Here is a 24,063-nt window from a genome sequence, read left to right as displayed (position 1 = left end):
TAACTGCAGGAGGGAGGGGGACAGACATACTCCCTCTGTTATTTTGAACATGTAATATCTCATTTCACTCAGTTATGGGAATCACAACTAGTTGTGATCAAAACCACAATTTTATACATATATATATATATAAACTCAGGCGCAAGTCCCACGGCTCTCAGTGGAGCTTTCAGGTCAGTTTGCATAGGGATGCATTTGTATTGTTATAAGTATAAATTATGAGTGATCAATAACAAAATCATGCAAATTTGCTTGACTTTTTGTTTTGCATACTTTATTAAGCTCCTTCTAGTTACAAGGTGATGCAGACCATTGTAGCTCTATTCTCTACTAATGGTAATTTTAATTCAGCAACTCTTCAATTTTTACAATGCATTGCTAATACAATTTCATGCACATCTGTACAACTATTGTAAACCTCCCACTGACCCTCAGATGAAGGGTGGTATAGAAATTTAATAAATGGTAAAAATAAGGGTTAGAAATGTGGTTTTAAATATGCTTAGATTTTAGGAACCTGAATTCTGTGCTCAATTCCATATTGCACAGCTTTCCTACACTCCCAAGAAATCACAGAACACAAACAACTGCTAATGCAAAATTTAATACAAAACTAAGTGCATGTCAGTCTTTTCTCTAGGCCAGTCATGTGATATCTGTGATATGGAGCCTGTCGCAAGAGTAATACTTCAGAAGATGCAACTCTTCTTCAAGTTACCTGTTACTGAACTAAACTGAATAGGTAACAAATCTATATACCTTTCTCTAAAATTTCTTGTCTGATTCTCTGCTTCTCTTCTGCAGTCTCCACTCCTTCCTTTGATGCTCTAAATCTTCTAGATCTTTGCTGGTTCATTTTTGCACGGGGAGCCTAGAAGAATAGAATTACCATGACTAATCATTTCACCCTTTATACTTAATTTCTATACTTTATTAAATTTGAGAACCTTAGAATGATTCACGTAACGAGAGCTTACTTACTTTATGTATGCAATTGAGGAAGCCTTAACAGCTGGTAGCAATATTTTTTCCATTTATGTTTTAAAATACATACTCAAGAGCTTAAGCCAACGTTCAAAAGAGAAACTGCAATTGCATTTATTATTTTATTTAAACATGGGGCGATTTCCATTACCCATGAGAAACTTTACAACAATTAAATATGCTTCCAGTTCAGTAATACAGCTGTGCCTCATTTTTTTGCCACATATACTGCAGCAGCTGCAACATTTCTTTGTCCTCACATTGGCTTCATTTTAGTGCAAGGTGAAAACCTTTTTGTTTACCTGTGGAATGTAATCAACCTTCTTGCTGGCAATTGCTACTTTATATATGTTGTTATGATGCAGTTAACACTGTTTTTTTTACCATTGTGCTATACACAGTTGCCTGTTCTTTCTTACTGCAGTGGAGTCTGGTAGCAGTGGTGGAGGGAGACAGCAACAGCAAAGGAAGCTTTGGGATAGGCAGGGACATTTTTGCCTTCTCCCCTTTGTCTACCAGCTGGAAAGACTGGTATGTGACAGAAACTAATTAATCATGTTTTAAAAAACTAACTTGAAACACATTACTAAGTCCAGGACAGATGACTGGATCCAACTTTGGAAAATTATTGCTTCATCATTCTTTAACTGATCTCAGAACAAGGAGGCTTCCTGACCAGTAACAGTTAATGAAAGTTAGCTAAAACATCCTGTGTGCAAGAACAGTTTCACAAGCTGCTGTCTACAGCTAAACTGATTAAACTGGTTGTTAAAACAATCTGGAATAGCCCCTGAGTAAATATACTTTTCATTCATTAATCCTTATCAGTTAAGGGATCCTCCACTGAGATATCGCTAGTAACTTGTGAACATGAAAATAGGTGTTTGGGGTTGTTTCAGTTTTGCAATCTAAAACAGAAGGCTTATAATTTTACAAATTAATGTATTCTAGTTCAGATGTGTATATGCAATGCAAACTGAGAGTGGGTATAACGCATTATCATTTTAAGCAGAACAATCCCAACCCCTGATCTACCACCATTTCTGGAGCATGTCTGAACATAGCTGTCAACTTTTCCCTTTTTTAAAGGGACATTCCCTTATTCCGAATAAGATTCCTCACAAGAAACGGGAAAAGTTGACAGCTATACGTCTGAATGGAGCAGAAGTATCACCCTGTAAGTGGTGGAGTTCTGCTGACAAAGTGTGATGCAAACAGGGATGGAAGTTGCTGCCAGTTGCATTCCCACCAGCAGTAGCCAAGGGAAACCCCAAAATGGAGGCAGGGAGGGGTAAGGCTGGGCCAGCACAGGACTGGCTAGAACCTGTGCAGACCCAGCTGCTATCATGTGACAGTGACAGGTCTGATCTATGACCCTTTGCAGTACCAGCCTGAGACCTGGTGTGAGTGCCAGTGCTATAGCTATAGCTCTGGCTGTGCCGTTCCATCGTGCCCTGTGGCTGTCACTCAGGGGTTAGGATTAAGACCAAAATAAATGCAAAGACAAGATTAAGAAATAAAAAGGAGTTCTTCTTGAACAATAAGGTTATACATCATTCTAAAAGGACCTGCCTTAAAGAATACCACTCTTGAGTTCAGACTGCACTCAGAGAGAAATTGAAGGGGAGTTGACAAACTCATCTTATCCTGCAATACCTTTCTAGACTGTGCATGTATGCCACAACACTAAGCACTGACAAGCACTGGGATGGGCTATAAGAAGATCAACAAACTGAGATCACATACCAGTGGCTTCCTTAAAGGGACCCCTGACCATTAGATCCAGTCGTGACCGACTCTGGGGTTGCGGCGCTCATCTCGCTTTATTGGCCGAGGGAGCCGGCGTACAGCTTCCGGGTCATGTAACCAGCATGACTAAGCCGCTTCTGGCAAACCAGAGCAGCGCACGGAAACACCGTTTACCTTCCCGCCGGAGCAGCTTCCTTAATGAACCTTAAATGAAGCCACCATTCACAATCTATCTTAGGTGGCATAAGTAATGTTCACACTCACAAAGTGTTAAAAATAAAATCATCTCATATATAAATGCAGTTACTTTAATTTTGACTCTGTTCACCAACTGGCAAAACAGATGCAGGAATGGAATTTAGTCATTGTGTCCAACAGCACTGTAAATAAAGTGGAAATTAAACTGCAGCAGAAAATAGCACTTCAAACGATTCAGACACAATTTTTATTAACCCTGACCCAAATACATCAATGGCAACCACTTAAGTACTTACCACTCCATCTATTGCCATGTAGAGAAGCCGCCTCGGTCTCACAATATTAAAAAGCCTGTCAATATACTCAAATATGGCCACCATCATTTCATCTTCATTTTTGGGTGCTGGTCTGCAATGTAAGAAATTGTGTCAATATCCAAACAATGTTTAATAAAAGCTACCTATTTAAAGTACAAATGTGACTCACTTGTCCTCAGGATGTGTACAAGGGTGGATGATGCCATTCATATCCAAATACAGATTATCAAATTCCACTTCATTGGGGTTTGGTTTGCTGGAGTCAATGGGAATTTTGATACCATTACATTCTTTAGGCTGCAAACAATGAATAGCAAAAGATTTTTAGATGTATGCATCACATTCAAATCTGAAAGAAAAACACAATCAAGGAAACATGGTGGAAATGGAAAGGAAATTCGAAAGGCAGACTGTGATTTATGAAAGGTAGCTAAGCTATCTCACCACATGCCTATGGGAATCTTTTCTCTCTTACTCCGGCACAAGTACTTTTAGCCAGCGTTAGAAACTCAGATACATAAGCTAGGTGCAAAATGGCTCCTAAAACCAAGGTTACAGTCACAAAAATGGAATGTCTAATATTCAATTTTTTGCAAGATGGCTCTAAAGTCTTATTTTTCAAATGATGAAGTCACTGTGGTCGATTATCAGTTAAACATGTGGCTGGTTCAGATGACAACCTTGAGCTAGGTTAAGAACTTTGAAGTCCGGTTAGACTGGCAAAAATGTATAAAAACTGTAGTGATGTCTGTTGGAGATGCAAAAACGGGGCAGGAACCTTTCTACACATGTGGTGGGAGTGCAAAGAGATAGTGGGATTCTGGGAAAATATTTATAACGAATTGAAAAAGATGTTTAGATTCTCATTTGGAAAAAAAACCAGAATCCTTTCCCCTAGGTATCATGTCAGAGGAAATAAAAAGAACGGTCAGACCAATATTTATGTATGCGACTACGGCGGCAAGGTTATTAATTGCCAAAAATTGGAAAAGCAGCAGCATCCCAACTAAAACAGACTGGCTATCTAAAATGATGGAATACTTCCATATTGCCGAATTAACAGGAGGATAAGAGGAGATATGCTACAAAAAGTGAATAAGGAGTCGACTATCTTTAAGGAATACATCAAAATCTATATGGAAAAAATAGAATTTTTGACAGATACTGAGTGAATCCAGAAAATGATTAGAGTGAAAGGAGAGTAAAATTAAGATAGAAGAAGAGATCAAAGAAACAATGAAATGTGTTTAAGCTAGTTGGAAAAATAAAGTAGCGTAACAAGAATGGCTGGAAGTCAAGTCACTTGGTGGGTGTCCGTGTGGGGTAGGTGTGTAGGTATGTTGATATGTATAGTATAAGTATGTATTATGTAGAGTATTGTAGGTATGTTTTATGCTATGAAAATAAGGTAGTGTATTGCATATATGTATTGTTTAAATGTAAATGTTTTATATGTTATAATAAATTAAACAAAACAAAAAAAGGTTAAGAACTTTGAGAACTTAAAGAAGAAAAGTCATTTGATTCAGGGACAGTTCACATATATATTGGCCTATTCCTACCTCTTTTTCTTAATGGTGACACGGACCATTCATAATGTAAGTATATTTTTCCTAACTGTGAGCAGCACAGTGGGGTGGGGTAAGTGAAGACAAGCTACAGCAATTAACTATAATGTCATTCAGTGCTCCTGCTCAGGCTGCACAGAAAAAGCATTTTGATTCTTGAAATTCATTCTGATAGTGCAGATAAAATATAAGCGAGAGAATTCTACAGAATGTGGTCTTAGTGTGTGAAAACAGTCAAGATCCAAGGATCCCGATGATGCCAGGCACCATCCTGGTGCCCAGGCACCTAAATCAAATTTCACTATCTATGCAACTAAGCACCTGAACTGTTCTTGTCAAGAACGCCAATTTGCCAGAGGCCAATTTAAATGTAGGCAATATTTTAAAAGGCTGAAGGTGTAAAAAGTCTTCAGGGGATTGTGCTGTGGGGGTCGAGTTAAGAGGACATAACTGAGTGTAAGCAAAGCCCTCCTATGTCATAATGCAGAATCCCAGGCCAACTGAGTATTAGGATAGACTCCCTCTACCATTTCTATGAAACTGAGCACATATGCTATGATCAGATTGTAAAGGAACACTATTCACCCACACAGGCATAGTTTAGAGAGCCATTCAAACATCACATTCTGCTTGCCCCTGCAATTTAAAACTCTCAAGCTTGTTTTCTCCTGCTCCGGTGGATAGGACTCTAACGAATGGCTTCAAGTTACAAGGAAGTAGATTCTGACTAAACCTCAGGAATAACTTTCAAACAGTAAGAGCTGTTCGACAGTGGAAAAGACTCCCAAGAGTGGTGGTGGACTCTCCTTCCTTGGAGGTTCTTAAGCAGAGGTTGGATGGCTTTCTGCCATGTATGCTTTAGCTGAGATTCCTGCATTTCAGGGGGTGGACTTGATGACCCTCAGGGATCCCTTCCAACTCTACAATTCTATTATTTCACTACATATGAAGATGGTCTTGGATTTGGTTTTGAGAATCCCAGAACAGCAGCATTGGGGGATCTCAATATGTATGCCAAGCTCACTTCAACTGGGGTGTTGCAAGACTTCATGGCCACCACGACAACTATAAGGCTGTCCCAAAATGTCATTGTCCCATGCATGTGGTAGGACACTCCCAATTTAAGATCTCTCTTCTGAGCAAAAGGATGGTGGTGTGATAATGGGAGTGGTGTTGTAGATAATGACTAGCAGTAACCAGGAATTCAGACAGGAGTATTTCTCAACTCTACTTGAAGATGCTAGAGCAGGGGTTGGCAACCTAAGGCCCATGGGCCACAAGCGGCCCACGGGGGTCGTTTAACCGGCCCATGAGCTGCCTCCAAACTGAGCTGCCCACTTGGCGGTGCGGGGACTCGCTTCTGCGACGCCGGAAATCGCGCCTGCGCATGTGCAGATGCCGGAAATCGCAGGCGTGTGCGCGCAATCCGGTCCATGGAAGGACCTCCACTAGAGTGAACTGGCCCAGGCGAGGTAAACCTTGCCAACCCCTGTGCTAGAGGCTGAATCTGGGATCTTTCATATGCAAAGCAGACACTCTATCACTGGAACGGCCCCACGCACACCAAAAAGTCAACTATTCACTTGAAACCGTGGGATCAGATTCTTAAGGTGAAAACCCAGATCTACAGATGTATTATGCCTGCAGCCATCCAAGGCCCTGCAGCTCTTCTGGAGACACCTGGCAGAGAAGACAGAGGGTGTATCTTAGCCACTTAGCAATGCTAGAGAGCCAAGTTCTGGGTAAGGTAATGCCTCTTTAAGTTCTTCTTCTTACTCTCAGCTATGCAATGGCTATTTAGGTGTTCAGACCTTTGTTCTTCTCTCCTAGGGATTCACACTGGAAGCTGTTCCCATTCTTCTGCATATGATTCAGCCTTAGCAACCTGGATATCTGCTACTTATTGCTTATTGACTTTAATACAGTGGTGCCTCGCAAGACGAAATTAATTCGTTCTGCGAGATTTTTCGTCTTGCGAATTTTTCGTCTTGCGAAGCACGGTTTCCCCATAGGGTATTAACGGTTTTAAGAAAAAGGAAACAAACTTGCAAGACGTTTTCGTTTTTCATCTTGCGAAGCAAGCCCATAGGGAAATTCGTCTTGCGAAGCAACTCAAAAAACGAAAAACTCTTTCGTCTTGCGAGGTACCACTGTATTTATTAAAAGGTAAAGGTAAAGGTACCCCTGCCCGTTCGGGCCAGTCTTGCCAGACTCTAGGGTTGGGCGCTCATCTCACTCTATAAGCCGGGAGCCAGCGCTGTCCGCAGACACTTCCAGGTCACGTGGCCAGCGTGACAAGCTGCATCTGGCGAGCCAGCGCAGCACACATGGAACGCCGTTTACCTTCCCGCTGGTAAGCGGTCCCTATTTATCTACTTGCATCCGGAGGTGCTTTCGAACTGCTAGGTTGGCAGGTGCCGGGACCGAACGACGGGAGCGCACCCCGCCGCGGGGATTCGAACCGCCGACCATGCGATCGGCAAGTCCTAGGAGCTAAGGTTTTACCCACAGAGCCACCCGCGTCCCTTTAATATTTATTACTTATTGCTTAAGACTCCCACCACAAATCAGTTTCCTCCAGACTTTGTTCAGAATCCCAAATGCTCACATTTTCCCCAAAGGAGCTTACGTGCATCTTAAATTACTGGTATTACATCTGCAATAAGCAACAAACAGAATGTGCAGGAACTAAATACTTGATCAAGAACAGAACAACCTTAAAAGTTAGCTAGCAAATAAAATTATACCAGATATTAAACTCTGGCCATTTTCTTGAACATTTGCAAGTCCTTGTAGAAGAACTCTGTCAAATCATGCAACTGGAAACTTTTCACAAGCAAGAGGAATTGTTCTTAAAAATAAAACACTTTGCAGGGGGCAGAGGCAATAATATATAGTACGAAGAAAAACAACAATACAGTTTATGTTTGCAGAATGTCCCCCGATTTTATAAAGCAGATAAGCAACTACCTGCCATTTTGTAAGTCTTTCATCTCTCAAGGACTGCAATCCCATATGCATTTATTGGAAGTAATGCAACAGAAAACACTAAGACCTATTCCAATGTATGTACAGTGGTACCTTGGGTTACATACGCTTCAGGTTATAGACTCCACTAACTCAGAAATATTACCTTGGGTTAAGAACTTTGCTTCAGGATGAGAACAGAAATCGTGCAGTCACACAGGATAGCATTTTGACTGATGTGCTGCCCACAGCACTACCCAGGTGACTTATGATGCAGCGTGTGGGGCAGTTTCATTCAGCATCAGCAATTTTACCTGTGGGTCAGGCACTTTGAGTCTTGCACCACCTGCAGCACCATTTTTACTTGTGGTGTGGCACAGGCACGGGCAGTTTCACTCAATGGCAGCAATTATACTTGTAAGTTGTGCAGGGCGGCATTTTTACTCTCACACTACCCAGGTGATTCACATTGCGGCACATGGGAGGCAGGTGTTTTACTCTTGAGTCTTAGGCACCATACATCGCCTCCATAGATCTAAAACTGGTCACAATTGGACCATGCCAAGTTGCAAAACACGCCTAGCACATGGAGAGTTTCAGACACTGCCTAGGACCACAAAGTTATTCACCACATGTAGGACAAACATCATTATAGCTGATAGATACTAATCATGTTCTGGCATAAATCCAGCATGGCAAAGACACTCAAACTGCTTTCAGCAAAGAACTCAACAGAACTGCAGGGGAGGAAATCAGCAAGGAAAAGTTAGAAACTCTAAGTAAAAGATTAAAGTTACTAAGACCAACATAGCTCCAGTCTCAAGTTCTCCAGAGAGCAAAGTACAAGATTTGTTGATTATTCTATTTATATCCCACCTTTCTCCCAATGCATGAAGCAAATTGGCTCATAGCAAAAATTAAAACAGATACAACTAAAGCCATGCAATATAAACATTTTTAAAAGTAAAATAAGTAATCCTATTAAAAACAGTGCTGAAAACACTTAAAACCATTTAAGAGTGTGCATGTACACACACAAATGCAACACACAAACAAGTAGGGTTCGGAATTTCCCGGTCGCCAGGCACATTTCGCAACTGGGGTTTGCTTGCAACCAATTTGAGATGTCTTGTTGCAGGTAATGCAATTGACATCTCCACCATCTAGGTGCATGCCACAGTGCGAGTCAGCTGGCTGGTGCTGCTGCACAACTTGAGAGTGAAATTGCCACCATATGTGCCAGCTGGCTGGCAAGCACAACATCCACCCTCAGAAGACCCTGCCACAATAGCCTGTTAGTGGCCAAAGACTGGGGGGGGGGGGGCACTTGCCTGCCAGCAAAAGGAAGATTCTCTCTTGGATCCTCCTCAATCGTGCCTGTGGAGGTGGTGGGACCAAGAGAAAGACCTCCCCAAAAGACGTCAAAGTCTTAGCAGGCTCATATAGGAAGATATCATCCTTCAGATAGCCTGAACCCAAACCACATAGGGCTTTGTGGGTCATAACCAGCACTTTTGAGTTGTGCCCAGAAATAGATAGAAAGCCAGTAAGCTGGCGTATCAAGGAATTTCCATTCTCCCTGTAACATTGCCTGGCTGTGAGTCATGAAGGCCACTCCCTGCAAGGCCCTTTCCAGCTGGCTTAGGGGGCAGAGCCCAGACTCACCCAGCTCTACTAAAGAGGATCCTGGTGAGACCGGAGGGACATTGCTATGCCTGACAACCAATCCTAATTATTGGATTCTTTTGCCCCATCTTTTTGTGCCTGTCAAACAGCATGTCATGCTTATTATAATATTTTATTCTCTTGTTAATTATGCTGTTTTAAATGTGCATTTTATAATTGACTTCACTTAGCAACTTTTTTAGTTGCTAAGTGAAGTCAATTATAAAATGCACATTTAATTTTTTTTTTAATGTTTAAGATTGTTTGTTTGTTTTTTGTTAACTTACTTTGTGTTAAATATGTATTCTGTAGTTTGCCACCTTTGTAGTGTTTTATTTTGAAATCTCTGAGATGGTATTTTGGTTTCTTGTTGATTATGTTGCTTTGAGTATGTACTTTATATTTTATTTTCTTCAGAAATGCTTGATTCTGGATTGTTTTATTGATGTTTAATATGCTGTGAACCGCTTTGAGGTTTTTCTTAAAAATATAAAGCTGTATAGAAATTTATAAATTAAATTAATTAACTGAATCCAGTGAGCGATCTGGCCATGTGAACAGACAGCTCCAGAGATGGATGCAGCTGATGCACTAGTTTTCAATGTGCTAATGCACTTCTGGCTACTGCTAAAACCTGGGACCCTAGTCTCAGGGCTATTGTTGTTGTTAATTAAATCTGTATACCATCCTTTATACAAAGATCATAGAGCAGTAACAAGATAAAAATATAAAATGAGAACACAAAATACATTTATAAACCCAATAACCCCTCTCCCACAAGCATTTAAAGGACCACAGAATACTCAAAGGCCTGACTAAATGAAACATTTTCACGTGTCAGCTTGTCCATGTCCTCAAGTCTTACCAAATGAAACTCATCCAACACAATAGGACTAGACCAGGTACATCCAACTTCCAAAAGACTGTGATCTACTCACATTATAAAAATACTGGCTGTGATCTAGCCATTGTTATTGACAGGCAAAGTTGTTGGGCTTTTTTTGTGGAAGGCAAAAAGCAGATCTACCATCTATCTACCACAGACATCCAGTGATCTACCGGTAACTCACGATCTACCTGCTGGACAATGCTCTGGACCCGTGTTAGAAATTCAGGTATATAAACTAGGTGCCAAATGGCTACTTAAACCAAGGTTACAGTCACCAAAATGGAACATCCAGTTGCCATTTTGGGGCAAAACAGCTCTAAAGTCTTTTTTTCAAATGATGAACTGACTGTGATCGATTATCAGTTAAACATCTGGCTGGTTCAGATGACAACCTTGAGCTAGGTTAAGAACTTTGAGAACTTAAGGTGCCATTCAAAATATGCAATTGGGTAAATCTCCAGGACCGGATGGATTGACTTCTAGATATTACAGATCTTTGAAAGAATGGTTAATACAACCTTTGAAAGAGGTCTGTAATGAAATAATGGAGGGGAAAAGAGCACCAGAGTCGTGGAAAGAAGCATATATTACACTTGTACCGAAAACAGAGACTGAAAAGACACAGCTTAAGAACTACCACCCTATATCATTACTTAATGTGGATTATAAAATTTTTGCTGACATTTTGGCCAAGAGATTTAAAAAAGGGAAGAGATTCATAAAGATCAAGCGGGCTTTGTCCCAGGAAGACATTTGTCTGACAATTTGAGGAATATAATTGATATTCTGGAAAAACTAGAAGTGAACATAAACACTAAAGCAGTTTTGATATTTGTGGATGCGGAGAAAGCTTTTGACAATATTTCTTGGAAATTTATGAAGAAGAATCTACAGGGCATGGGGGTAGGCCAAGGCTTTGAGAATGGTATAAGTGCAATTTATTCAGAACAAAAGGCTAAATTAATTGTAAATAATGTGGTGACGGAAGAACTTAAAATTGAAAAAGGGACACGACAAGGTTGCCCAATTTCCCCACTTCTTTTTATTTCGGTCCTGGAGGTTTTGCTGAACATGATTAGAAGGGACCAGTTGGTTAAAGGTATACAGGTCGGAGCTAAACAGTACAAATTGAGAGCATTTGCAGATGATTTAGTATTGACGTTACAGGAGCCAGAATCTAGTACTAAAAGGGTTTTAGAATTGATTCAAGAATTTGGTCAAGTTGCACGATTTAAATTGAACAAGTTAAAAACTAAGGTTTTAGAGAAAAATCTAACACCAATGGAGAGAGAGAGGTTTCAGAATGTGACAGGTTTAACAGTGGTTAAGAAAGTTAAATACCTGGGGATTAACATGACAGCAAAAAATGGGAATTTATTTAAAGATAACTATGAAAAATGTTGGGCTGAAGTGAAAAAAGACTTAGAAATTTGGTCAAATTTGAAGCTTTCACTGCTGGGCCGTATCGCTGCGATAAAAATGAATGTATTGCCTAGAATGTTGTTTTTGTTTCAAACTTTGCAAATTGTGGACAAAATGGATTGTTTCAAGAGGTGGCAGAAAGATATTTCTAGATTTGTCTGGCAGGGCAAGAAGCCCAGAATAAAATTGAAAATACTAACGGATGCAAAGGAAAGAGGTGGATTTGCCCTGCCAGACCTTAAACTTTATTATGAATCAGCAGCTTTTTGCTGGCTGAAAGAATGGCTGCTTCTTGAAAACACTGATATTTTGGATCTAGAAGGTTTCAACAATGTATTTGGATGGCATGTATATTTGTGGTATGATAAGGTCAAAGCACATAAAGCATTTAAAAATCACATTGTCAGGAAAGCATTGTTTAATGTTTGGATAAGATACAAGGATTTATTAGAAAACAAAACTCCAAGGTGGCTGTCACCAATGGAAGCGAAAGCCTTGAAAAAACTCAATATGGAGGTCAAATGGCCGAAATATTGGGAAATTTTGGAACAAGATGGAGATAGACTGAAATTGCAGAGTTTTGAAAAATTAAAAAACAAAGTGCGAGACTGGCTTCATTATTTTCAGATAATGGAGGCATTTAATTTGGACAAGAAAATTGGCTTCCAGGTGGAAAAATCAAAATTAGAAACTGAACTGTTAGAACCCAAAACTAAGAATTTGTCAAAGATGTATAACTTGCTGTTGAAATGGAACACTCAGGATGAAACAGTGAAATCTGTTATGATTAAATGGGCACAAGACGTTGGACACAACATTATGTTTGCTGACTGGGAGCAGTTATGGACCACAGGTATGAAGTTTACGGCATGTAATGCCTTAAGAGAGAATATTATGAAAATGATATATAGGTGGTACATAACCCCAGTCAAGCTTGCAAAAATCTACCATTTGCCCGATAATAAATGTTGGAAATGTAAAGAAACTGAAGGCACATTTTTTCACCTTTGGTGGACGTGCCCAAAGATTAAGGCTTTCTGGGAAATGATATATAACGAACTAAAAAAGGTATTTAAATATACCTTCTTGAAGAAAGCAGAGGCCTTTCTCCTGGGCATAGTCGGCCAATTGGTGTTAAAAAAGGATAGAACTTTCTTTATGTACGCAACAACAGCAGCAAGAATACTCATCACAAAGTATTGGAAGACACAAGAGTTACCCACACTGGAGGAATGGCAGATGAAACTGATGGGTCTATATGGAACTGGCGGAAATGACTGGTAGAATCCGTGACCAGGGAGAAGAGTCGGTGGAAGAAGATTGGAAGAAATTTAAAGATTATCTACAGAAACATTGCAAAATTAAAGAATGTTAGAGTGATGATGGATTGAAATTAAGTGGCTTCTAGCTATACAGGCTTTAAAGTTGTATATAGATCAAGATTAAGGATTAGGATTAGGATTAGGAAATTTGGCTTTTAAGAGGTAAAAATTTTAATGTTATACTATATTAAGATTAAGGATTGGGATTAAAAAAGAGGGAAAGAAATTGCTGGACAAACAAAATTGAACTGGAATACAAAAGAGGGTGGTATGAGGAGGTCCAGAAAATAAGTTAATTTAAAAATGGTGATGAAAAGGTGGTATTGTTTTTAACTGTTTTCTTTTTTGTCTTTTGTTTTTTGTTCTTTTTTGGATTATGTATTGTGTACTTTTGAACTATGTATTTTTCTTTTTTCTTTTTAACTTTTTTACTGATGTGTTCTCTTTATTGGAAACTCTAATAAATATCAATTTAAAAAAAAAAAAGAACTTTGAGAACTTAAAGAAGAAAAGTCATTTGATTCAGGGACAGTTCACATATATATTGGCCTATTCCTACCTCTTTTTCTTAATGGTAACATGGACCATTCATAACGTAAGTATATTCTTCCTAACTGTGAGCAGCGCAGTGGGGTGGGGTAAGTGAAGACAAGCTACAACAATTAACTATAATGTCATTCAGTGCTCCTGCTCAGGCTGCACAGAAAAAGCATTTTGATTCTTGAAATTCATTCTGATAGTGCAGATAAAATACAACCGAGAGAATTCTACAGAATGTGGTCTTAGTGTGTGAAAACAGTCAAGATCCAAGGATCCCCAGGCACACACTTCCAGATGGAGATGATGCCAGGCGCCATTTTCACTTGGTCGCAAGTGGCAGATAGTCAGGTGTAAAATGCGCCTGGTGCCTGGCTAATTTCGAACACTGCTCTGGACACCAATCGTGCTTCATCTGTTGTGATAGACGAGTCAAGATCCTGGTAAAAGAAAGTGATTTTTTCCTCAAAGCGCTCCGCAAACAAGTCTCGGTGAGATACCACTTCCTTCAGGCCAGACCGTGAAAGGCCCCAAACTACCTGAAAAACTCTGCCAGATGACACAATGAGGATGTAATGGAGGCAGCAAAGTATGCCTTTTTTGCTGCCTTCCGTGCCACTAGATATGCTTGATGATGAGCCCTCACAGATTTCGATTCCATTTGACCGGAGTTTTCCTCCACTCCCATTCAAGCCACCTTCCAGCTTGTTGCCTCGCCCTAAGTTCTGGAGTATACCAAGGAGCCAAGTGGGCTCCACAAAGTGGGAGAGAGTGCTTGGGGGGGGATCATGTATGGTACAAAAACCATAAATTAAAACCAAAAAAACTTTTGTATTCAGTGCATGGGGAACATTAAAACCAACACAGGCTTGTTGGCCAGGATTGCAGTAATATGCTCAAACCATCTTGCCCCAGGGAGCAAGCTGGCCGCTGAATTCTGCACCAGCTGAAGTTTCCACACCGTCTTCAGAGGCAGCCCCACATACTATGCGTGGAAGTAACCGAACCTAGAGGTTACCAGGGCACAGATGACAGCAGTTAGGTATCCCTGTCCAGACAGGGGTGAAGGTGGGCCGCCAGCGGAAGCTGAGGGAAGGCCCTTCCGAGCCTCAAGCAGCGGCCCAGGATCCGGAAGACTCCCAGGCTCCGTCCCCGCTACTTCAGCGGGAGTGGAACCCCATCAAGGCCGCCCCCTCCCCCCATCCCTTCCAGGGCAAAGCCATCACGGCTTTGAAGGCAACGTCTTCGCACGACGCATCTTCAGGATGGAAAGGGCTGCATCGCCCGCGAGCTCCCAAGCGCGCTCCCGCCTGCCGAAGGGGCTGCTCTCGGGCCAAGTTCTGCGCATCGGCGCCGCGGACCGGGAGAAGCCCGAGCGGGGGGGTTGCGGGGAGGCCCCTGGCGCCCGGCCCTCCCGCCGCCCTCAGCCGGGCCTCGGGTCCGACAAGGCCTCGGGTCCGACAAGGCCCTCCCCGCCCGCCCGCCCGCCGGCCCGCCTCACCTTCTCCTCCACGCAGGACACGATGATGGCCGGGTACTTGCGGCTCAGCCAGCGGAAAAAAGCCGGAACCCCCATCGGACGCCTCTCGCGCTGCGCGCAGCCGGCGGCACCGCGAGGCAGCGAGAGGCGGGAAACCGGCGCAGGCTGCGGAGCGCTTCCGGGTCAGCGGGTCGGGGCTGCCGTGACGGGGGGGAGGAGGAGGGGCGCCTTGAAATTCCTGCCCACGTGACCGGCGACCTCGCTTGCCGCCTCCATCTTGGAACCTGGCGGGAACATGCGCACAAGGAGAAAGCGAAGGTTCGGAGCGCGCGGCCGTGGGAGCATGCGCGCTTCGAAGGCTCGGGCGCCTGACTGCTTCGCCTGGGCGCGCGGCTTCCCGGGAGCCACGTGGGAGGGAGAGTGGAAGGCGGGGAGCTGGAATTCCGAGTCAGGCCTATTTATTTGTATAATAATATCAGGATAGTTGTAGTCTTAACAGACTTATGCAAAAAATCAATTTATAATTTTAACATTATATATTTTATCAAAGGTTTTTTCAGCTGCTAAAAGGTATATGGTGGTTGCATTATAGAAATTCGGATTTCCGTTGGAATTAATAAAATGGATTAAGGTATTACAGTATATGATTCACCCTTGCTTTTGAATATTTGCTTGGAACCCTTTAGCTTGTGCTATTGGACAATGCAGGGAGATCTATGGAGCAATCTATAATTCAGCTGAATATATATTGGTTTTATTTGCAGATGATATTCTTCTGTTTATTTCTAAGCGTCATATTACTGTTCCCTGTGGCTAGCTCAGTGGGTTAGAGTGTGGTGCTGATAACACCAAGGTTTGACCCCCACACCTTCATGGCAGGGGGTTGGACTAGATGACCCTCAGAATCCCACTTCCAGGGTGGCGCCATCGGCAATGGCGGACTCCCTCTGAACTGGAGAGACTAGCTCCGCGGGAAACAGGTCTTTTCCGCTACGGCGAAGCGGGGACCCTTTTAAAAATCACAGGCGGATGAAGCTTGTGACCATGGGACTCGGCGGGCACCTTTAGCGCCCCCCCAACTCGCTAAGGAATCCACTAACGGGCTCCAAAGTGAAGAGGGGCAAGTGGCGCGGTGCTGTGAGTTAACTGCTATTTCCGTGGAGCGAAGCCGCATAGCCGTTGCCGGAGAGTGCTGCCTTTTTCCTGGGACAATTTGGACTCTAAAATAAGCACCCGTGAGTACTTAGACTTTGAACAACTGGACATTAGATGGGGATTTGCAAGCAGAAAGGAATTGGATCTTAAAAATCTATTTCAATTTGGTACGAAATGGGAAGGTCTAAACAGGAAGTCAGCCTTCCGTTCTTCTGTAGACAGAATAAAGCAAAGACAACGTAAACTAGAGCTCAGAAAATCGCTTTTAAAGGATTGGATTTCATCATTTAAAATTGTGGAACCCCCCTTCGACAGCAGGAGAAGAAGGGGGATCTTTTTTGGACTGTTTAAAGTGAGTTTAAAGTAAAGCAACTTTCCTCCGTCCTGATCCTGGAGCGGGGTGTCAGGACTGACGTTTGAAGTTCATTGACCAGAGACAAACGTTTTTGACAGATAGCTAAAAGAAGAGAAACATAGTGATTCCACTGTTTCCCTTCGCATTTCAAAGGAACAAATATTGACAAAGTATCTCAAAAAGGGAAACTTTGTTGTAAGAACAAATAGAAGTTTTCCCCCTAGAGGGAGACTGTGAAACTGTAACCAACTCCAGGGAGCCGGCAGCTGTTTACAGATTACAACCGTGGGAATAGGCATTTGACCTTGCAGGACAATGTATTCAGAAGCTTTGTTGTGTGCTTTCTACAAAACAAATGCCCTACTGGAACAGTTACATGAGAAGGTGAATTTGATGACGACTTCAACTAGAAATTTTGAACAGGCAGTGGGAAATTTTGAACAGACAGTGGGAAAATATGTGGAGCCCACCCAGGAATTAAATCAGGAGTGTGTCCTGACAGAACAGGCCCAACAGGAATATGAGTTTTCGGATTTGACAAATGAACTTGGAAAAAGCCAGATTTGGAAAGAAAAAGTTTGGTTTGGCTTGGAAATGGGGGGCTGGATTGACCCCCCTATGCTGGGATGTTTGGACTTTTCAAATCTGGCAATGGGCCGTGAGATGTTTGGGATTGTGGAGGCTCTTAATTTTGGAGGGTCATTGAAACATGCTTCTAAATACCATATGGAATTCAGTGCTGAATATGGAAAAGGGGCTGATCTGTCAAGAAGCGTTAAAAATATTGCCAAGCTGGAGTTACCACGAGCAGGAGACAAGGGAAAATACAGTTACAAATATGAAGAAGAGCTGCGGAAGGGACATGGAAGAGACTTGAGGGCCTCGGATATAAGGTTGCCAGGTTAATGGGCCAGATCGATGGGATAATAAGGACTGACAAAACCTGGAACCAGGAGGAAGGGACGTTGGATGAAGATTGGATCTGTTTGTATTTCTTTTTTCTACCATTAGAACTGTTTTATAAAATTGATGAATGTCAGAAAAATGTTGGAATGAATTACTTGGCTTTAGTAAAGATGTTTAAAGAATTATGAAAGAATATTATGGTTATGAGAAGTTGGTAAGGATAAGTTTTAAGTTTTAAGCTTTAAGGTTTATTTTTTTATAGAAAGATAAGATTAAAACTGTTTAGGGTAATGTAATGACAGATTATTATGAAATATGGAAAGGATTTGCTGGGATAATTAATAACTAGGATACAAAGAAAGGGAGGAGGAGGAGGTCAAAGAAAGAAGGTAATGACAGTTGAGGATTCGAGAATAATGAATTTGTTTTAAATGTTCTTAAATTGTATTTTTGGTTTTTTTCTGTCTTTTTTTCTTATTTTTGAATTTGTATTCGTATGGTTGGAAGGGGTTTGTTTTTTTTTCTTTTTCTACTTTGTTAACTATTTTTATTTTGTATTTTCTTCTGCTTTTATTTTATGTTGTAACACTTTGAAAATTTCAATAAATATTTTATATATAAAAAAAAAATAGATGACCCTCAGAATCCCTTCCAACTCTACAGTTCTCTTGTTCTATTATTCCTGTGTTGATGCAAATGATAGATGCCTTTGGTAAAATATCAAGTTACTCCATTTGCTGTTGTTGTTTAGTCGTGTCCGACTCTTCGTGACCCCCTGGACCAGAGCACACCAGGCATTCCTGTCTTCCACTGCCTCCCGCAGTTTGGTCAAACTCATGCTGGTAGCTTCAAGAACACTGTCCAACCATCTCGTCCTCTGTCGTCCCCTTCTCCTTGTGCCCTCCATCTTTCCCAACATCAGGGTCTTTTCCAGGGAGTCTTCTCATGAGGTGGCCAAAGTCTTGGAGCCTCAGCTTCAGGATCTGTCCTTCCAGTGAGCACTCAGGGCTGGTTTCCTTCAGAATGGATAGGTTTGATCTTCTTGCAGTCCATGGGACTCTCAAGAGTCTCCTCCAGCACCAGGATTCAAAAGCATCAATTCTTCAGCGATCAGCCTTTATGGTCCAGCTCTCACTTCCATACATCACCATGGCTTTAACTATATGGACCTTTGTTGGCAAGGTGATGTCTCTGCTTTTTAAGATGCTGTCTAGGTTTGTCATTGCTTTTCTCCCAAGAAGCAGGCGTCTTTTAATTTCATGACTGCTGTCACCATCTGCAGTGATCACGGAGCCCAAGAAAGTAAAATCACTGCCTCCATTTCTTCCCCTTCTATTTGCCAGGAGCTGATGGGACCAGTGGCCATAATCTTAGCTTTTTGATGTTGAGCTTCAGACCATATTTTGTGCTCCATTAGCTGGTACAAATATGAAATTGAAGCCAATAGGTGAAAATTTGCTTACCCACATATTTAAAGGTAAAGGGACCCTGACTATTAGGTCCAGTCGTGGCCGCCTCTGGGGTTGCAGCGCTCATCTTGCTTTACTGGCCGAGGGAGCCGGCGTACAGCTTCCGGGTCATGTGGCCAGCAGGACTAAGCCACTTCTGGCGAACCAGAGCAGCGCACGGAAACGCCGTTTATCTTCCCACCAGAGCGGTACCAATTTATCTACTTGCACTTTGATGTGCTTTCGAACTGCTAGGTTGGCAGGAGCAGGGACTGAGCAACGGGAGCTCACCCTGTCACGGTGATTCGAACCGCCAACCTTCTGATCGGCAGTCCTAGGCTCTGTGGTTTAACCCACAGCACCACCTGCGTCCCTCACCCATACATTTAAGGAATATCAATTCCACATTTGTTCCAAATCTGTTAAATATTTAGGCATGTCAATACCAAGAGCTATAACTCAGTTAATAACATATCTATTTAGTTCATGACGTTTTTTAAATTAAAAATAACGCTCAAATAGATTCAGATATATTATGTGAAATGGCTGTCAGTGCCTCATATTTGTTCATGATCAGTTTTTATACCAAGAACTAAATTATTGCTTCCTTCATACTTCCAAATTTGACATATTTTGCATTTGATACTAAAATGCGAGGTGTTATCTAGTCAGTAACAAGGTAAAATAACATTACCCATAGTGGGTTGCCTGTATTTAAGATCTGATCCTTCTGCACAAGAAAACCAAGGCTGCAATCCAGTACATACCAACTTGGGCGTAAGCCCCATTGACACAAGGAGACTTCTGAGTATATATGTAGGCCTTTGCATGGTAAGTTAACTCTGCAATGAATTTTTTTAATGACTGCTTGGGTGTCTGCTACTTATTGTGTATTTTCAGCATTTGCAGAAAATAACATTGAGGTTGGAGGAAAGGAAAGCCAAAGCAGAAATCCAGCAGGTCTTCAGAACTATGGTTGTTCCAAGGACTAGAAGCAGGAAAGAAATGTGCACTATAAAGGAGGCCAAAACAGCCCGTCTTCAGCACCCCAGTCCAAAGAATTCACTCATCATTCACAGTTCTGACCTCATTCATTTGCTAAAAATATTGAACTTTGGGAGCAGCCAGGCTGACTTCAAGGAAATCATTTAGTGGGGTGCCTGCACATTTTACTTTATAAATTTCCACTTGCGCCTTTATAAATCTGTTGATACGGGGGGGGGGGGGGACACTACAGCTGGAGAAGCCATCTGCCATTATCTCTGCTTTCCTCCCTTGCACTTCTGTTCCTTCCTATGGAACAGTTTTATAATCTTTTTAACCATCCGCTTCTTGCCACACTTGGCCCATTTCCCAAGTGGAAAAGGACTACCTCTAGCAGAGCAGATGCAACTAGGGGGGGAAGCTGGAAGGAGCGTGGAGGGAAACATCAGCAGAAAGTAGCATGAGCTGTCATCACAGCCTACTGATATTCTGCATGCCTGATTGAGGGGCCCAGGGCCATGGGGCTCACCAGAGGATGCCGCTGGGGTGCTGGGGCTGTACAGAGGGCTGCGTCACAGCCCAAATAACTCCATGGCAACAGTCATGTGCCTTTGTGCCATGCAAATCTTCCCATGCAGAGGTCACCTTCATCCCATCCTTGGTCCCAGGGGCCTCTGCCCAGCTTGACATTAATGACAGCTGCCACACCAACTTGGCTCAGGACAGCACCACATTAGCAGTGCAGCAGAACCACAATGGTGCCAAGTACAGGTGTTGAGTGGCATGCTGCAAGGCTCTGTAGAAGAGAATCTGCACTGGGTGTGCTCTTGGCCTCATGCCCAGGCTGCCTGCTGCTGCTGCCAACTCAGTGAGCACCAGCCTAGGCCAGTGTTCAACCTTCAGCATGTTGGACAGTTCCCTGCCTTGACAAGGTGCCATGGGAGCTGTCCAGCATTTGAGAGTCAAGGCTGCTGGATGCTGTTGATGTCTGTAGCGATCTTCATTCCTCCCCGCTCCCCACCAAAGCCTTTTATTCTTGCTTTACAGCGCAGACCTACTATGAGGGAAATGTGCTGGCTATTTGAGAGGATTCACTGTTCAGCTTGGCTGGCTGGCAGTGAGAAGCAGCATTCCTTACTACCCCATACCAGTTGTGAGTCAGTGTGGCCTTGCACTCAAGGTATCGCTTGTTTGCTAAGACCTGCAGGTGAAAGGCAGAGGACAAGGGACTGGGCATATTGCTTCTAAAGGGGGGGGGGGCAGAAGTGTTATGGGTTGGACTCTGTACAAAGCTTTATACAGTGGTACCTCGGTTTTTTAACAGCTTGGTTCTCGAACTACTTGGAACTCAAACACTTCAAACCCAGAAATGAGTGTTCCGGAACTTTTTCCGGAAGCCGAACGTGCTCTGATTTGCGTGCACACTTCTGTTCTGAGCGAGCGGCTTGGCTCCAGCAATGACTGCCGCCACCTCCTTCCCTTCCCTTCCCTCTGCTGGGAAGTGCCTATTTCCTTGGTATGAAGTGGAGTTACGTTCCTCGCAGTCGCGTAGCGTGGGGGGTGCAGGGGGGGCCGGCCGCACCGGCCGCAACATCGGGGGGGGGGCGTGCTCGCACTCGCAGCGCTCTGCCCCTACCTGGCTCACTCTCTCTCTCTCTTTTTTTAAATGATATTTATTAAGCATTTTAAAGTTACAAAAAAAACAAAGAAACAAAGAAGAAGAAAAAACAAAGGAAAAGCAAACAGCAGTCAAACCATACAAATCAATAAAAATAAAAAAACAAAGACAAAACACATCAAAATCCAAAAAACAAAAGTAAACCACAAACAATTAAAAACAGATCCAATATTCCCAAATCCTTAACTGTCATTGCCTTATTTCATCGACCTCCTCAAACCTCCCTTTTTTGTATTCCAGTTATTAATTATAACAGCAAATCCTTCCCATTTTTCATTATATTCTGTCATTAAATTACCTTAATCTATTTTAACCTTATCTTACTTTAAAAAACCCGAAAACTTAAAACTTAAATCTTATTTATACCAATTTCTCATAACCATAACATTATTGCATAGTTCTTTTTAACATTTCTGCTAAAGCCAAATAGTTTCGTTCCAACATTTTTCTAATACTCATTAATTTTACAAAACAATCCTAAATAGAAATTTTTTTTAAAAAAATTTCTTCCAATCTTCCTCCAATGTCTCTTCCTCCTGGTCCCGGGTTTTGTCAGTCCTTTCTGTCTCATCCTTTTAGTTCATTAACCTGGTAATCTTATGTCCGAGGCCCTTAAGTCTCTTCCATGTCCCTTCCGCAGATCTTCTTCATATTTATACCTGTACTTTACTTTGTCTCCTGGTCCTTTCACTCGTGGAAACTCCAACTTGACAGTATTTTTGTCCGGACTTCCGGGGTGGCGCCATCGGCAATGGCGGACTCCCTTTGAACTGGAGGGACTAGCTCCGCGGGAAACGGGTCTTTTCCGCTACGGCGAAGCGGGGACCCTTTTAAAAATCACAGGCGGATGAAGCCTGTGACCATGGGACTCGGCGGGCACCTTTAGCACCCCCCCAACTCGCTAAGGAACCCACCAACGGGCTCCGAAGTGAAGAGGGGGAAGTGGCGCGGTGCTGTGAGTCAACTGCTATTTCCGTGGAGCGAAGCCGCACAGCCGTTGCCGGAGAGCGCTGCCTTTTTCCTGGGACAATTTGGACTCTAAAATAAGCACCCGTGAGTACTTAGACTTTGAACAACTGGACATTAGATAAGGACTTGCGAGCAGAAAGGAACTGGATTTTAAAAACCTATTTAAATTTGGTACGGAACGGGAAGGTTTAAACAGGAAGTCAGCCTTCCGTTCTTCTGTAGACAGAATAAAGCAAAGACAACGTAAACTAGAGCTTAGAAAATCGCCTTTAAAGGATTGGATTTCATCATTTAAAATTGTGGACCCCCGGACTGTTCTTTTCCGGACTGTTTAAAGTGAGTTTAAAGTAAAGTAACTTTCCTCCGTCCTAACCCTGGAGCGGGGTGTCAGGACTGACGTTTGAAGTTCATTGACCAGAGACAAGCGTTTTTGACAGATAGCTAAAAGAAGAGAAACATAGCTATTCCACTGCTTCCCTTCGCATCTTTAAGCAACAAATATTGACAAAGTATCTCAAAAAGGGAAACTTTGTTGTAAGAACAAATAGAAGTTTTCCCCCTAGAGGGAGACTGTGTAACTGTAACCAACTCCAGGGAGCCGGCAGCTGTTACAGATAACAATCCTGGGAACAGGCATTTGACCTTGCAGGACAATGTATTCAGAAGCTTTGTTGTGTGCTTTCTACAAAACAAATGCCCTACTGGAAAAATTACATGAAAAGGTGAATTGGATGGCGACTTCGACTAGAAATTTTGAACAGGCAGTGGGAAATTTTGAACAGACAGTGGGAAAATATGTGGAGCCCACTCAGGAATTAAATCAGGAGTGTGTCCTGACAGAACAGGCCCAACAGGAATATGAGTTTTCGGATTTGACAAATGAACTTGGAAAAAACCAGATTTGGAAAGAAAAAGTTTGGTTTGGCTTGGAAATGGGGGGCTGGATTGACCCCCCTATACTGGGATGTTTGGACTTTTCAAATCTGGCAATGGGCCGTGAGATGTTTGGGATTGTGGGGGCTCTTAATTTTGGAGGGTCTTTGAAACATGCTTTTAAATACCATATGGAATTTAGTGTTGAATATGGAAAAGGGGCTGACCTGTCGAGAAGGGTTAAAAATATTGCCAAGCTGGAGTTACCACGAGCAGGAGACAAGGGAAAATACAGTTACAAATATGAAGAAGAGCTGCGGAAGGGACATGGAAGAGACTTGAGGGCTTCGGATATAAGGCTGCCAGGTTAATGGGCTAGATCGACGGGATAATAAGGACTGACAAAACTCGGAACCAGGAGGAAGGGACATTGGATGAAGATTGGATTTGTTTGCATTTCTTTTTTCTACCATTAGAACTGTTTTATAAAATTGATGAATGTCAGAAAAATGTTGGAATGAAATTACTTGGCTTTAGTAAAGATGTTTAAAGAATTATGAAAGAATATTATGGTTATGAGAAGTTGGTAAGGATAAG

General features: G+C 42.3%; 2 protein-coding genes and 2 long non-coding RNA genes across 4 annotated transcripts in view; 2 read left to right on the top strand and 2 right to left on the bottom strand.

Moving 5' to 3' along the window:
• The window catches only part of XRN2 (5'-3' exoribonuclease 2), a 72,018-nt gene extending 56,736 nt beyond the window's left edge, over positions 1-15,282 (bottom strand). Inside the window, exons 1-4 of the mRNA XM_081012946.1 lie at positions 15,120-15,282; positions 3,418-3,545; positions 3,228-3,339; positions 760-871 (exon numbers count right to left, since the gene is read on the bottom strand). Of these exons, the coding sequence (XP_080869072.1) occupies positions 760-871; positions 3,228-3,339; positions 3,418-3,545; positions 15,120-15,194 (427 nt within the window). The 5' untranslated portion in view covers positions 15,195-15,282. The remainder of the gene's footprint in view (positions 1-759; positions 872-3,227; positions 3,340-3,417; positions 3,546-15,119) is intronic.
• Positions 1-24,063, top strand: part of LOC308481022 — a 208,195-nt gene that overhangs the window by 90,248 nt on the left and 93,884 nt on the right. The gene's annotated exons all lie outside the window — the stretch shown is intronic.
• The window catches only part of KIZ (kizuna centrosomal protein), a 185,090-nt gene that overhangs the window by 86,764 nt on the left and 74,263 nt on the right, over positions 1-24,063 (bottom strand). The window lies entirely within an intron of this gene.
• Positions 125-6,714, top strand: LOC308481038. Its single transcript, XR_013988422.1, has 3 exons — positions 125-742; positions 1,409-1,515; positions 6,647-6,714. It is a non-coding gene; the product is annotated as an uncharacterized lncRNA (long non-coding RNA).

The sequence above is a fragment of the Podarcis pityusensis genome (assembly GCF_964106645.2).
Source record: "Podarcis pityusensis genome assembly, chromosome: 7".
Taxonomy (NCBI): Eukaryota; Metazoa; Chordata; class Lepidosauria; order Squamata; family Lacertidae; genus Podarcis; species Podarcis pityusensis.
Note: the sequence above shows the minus strand (reverse complement) of the source record. Positions and strands in the feature narration are given on the sequence as shown.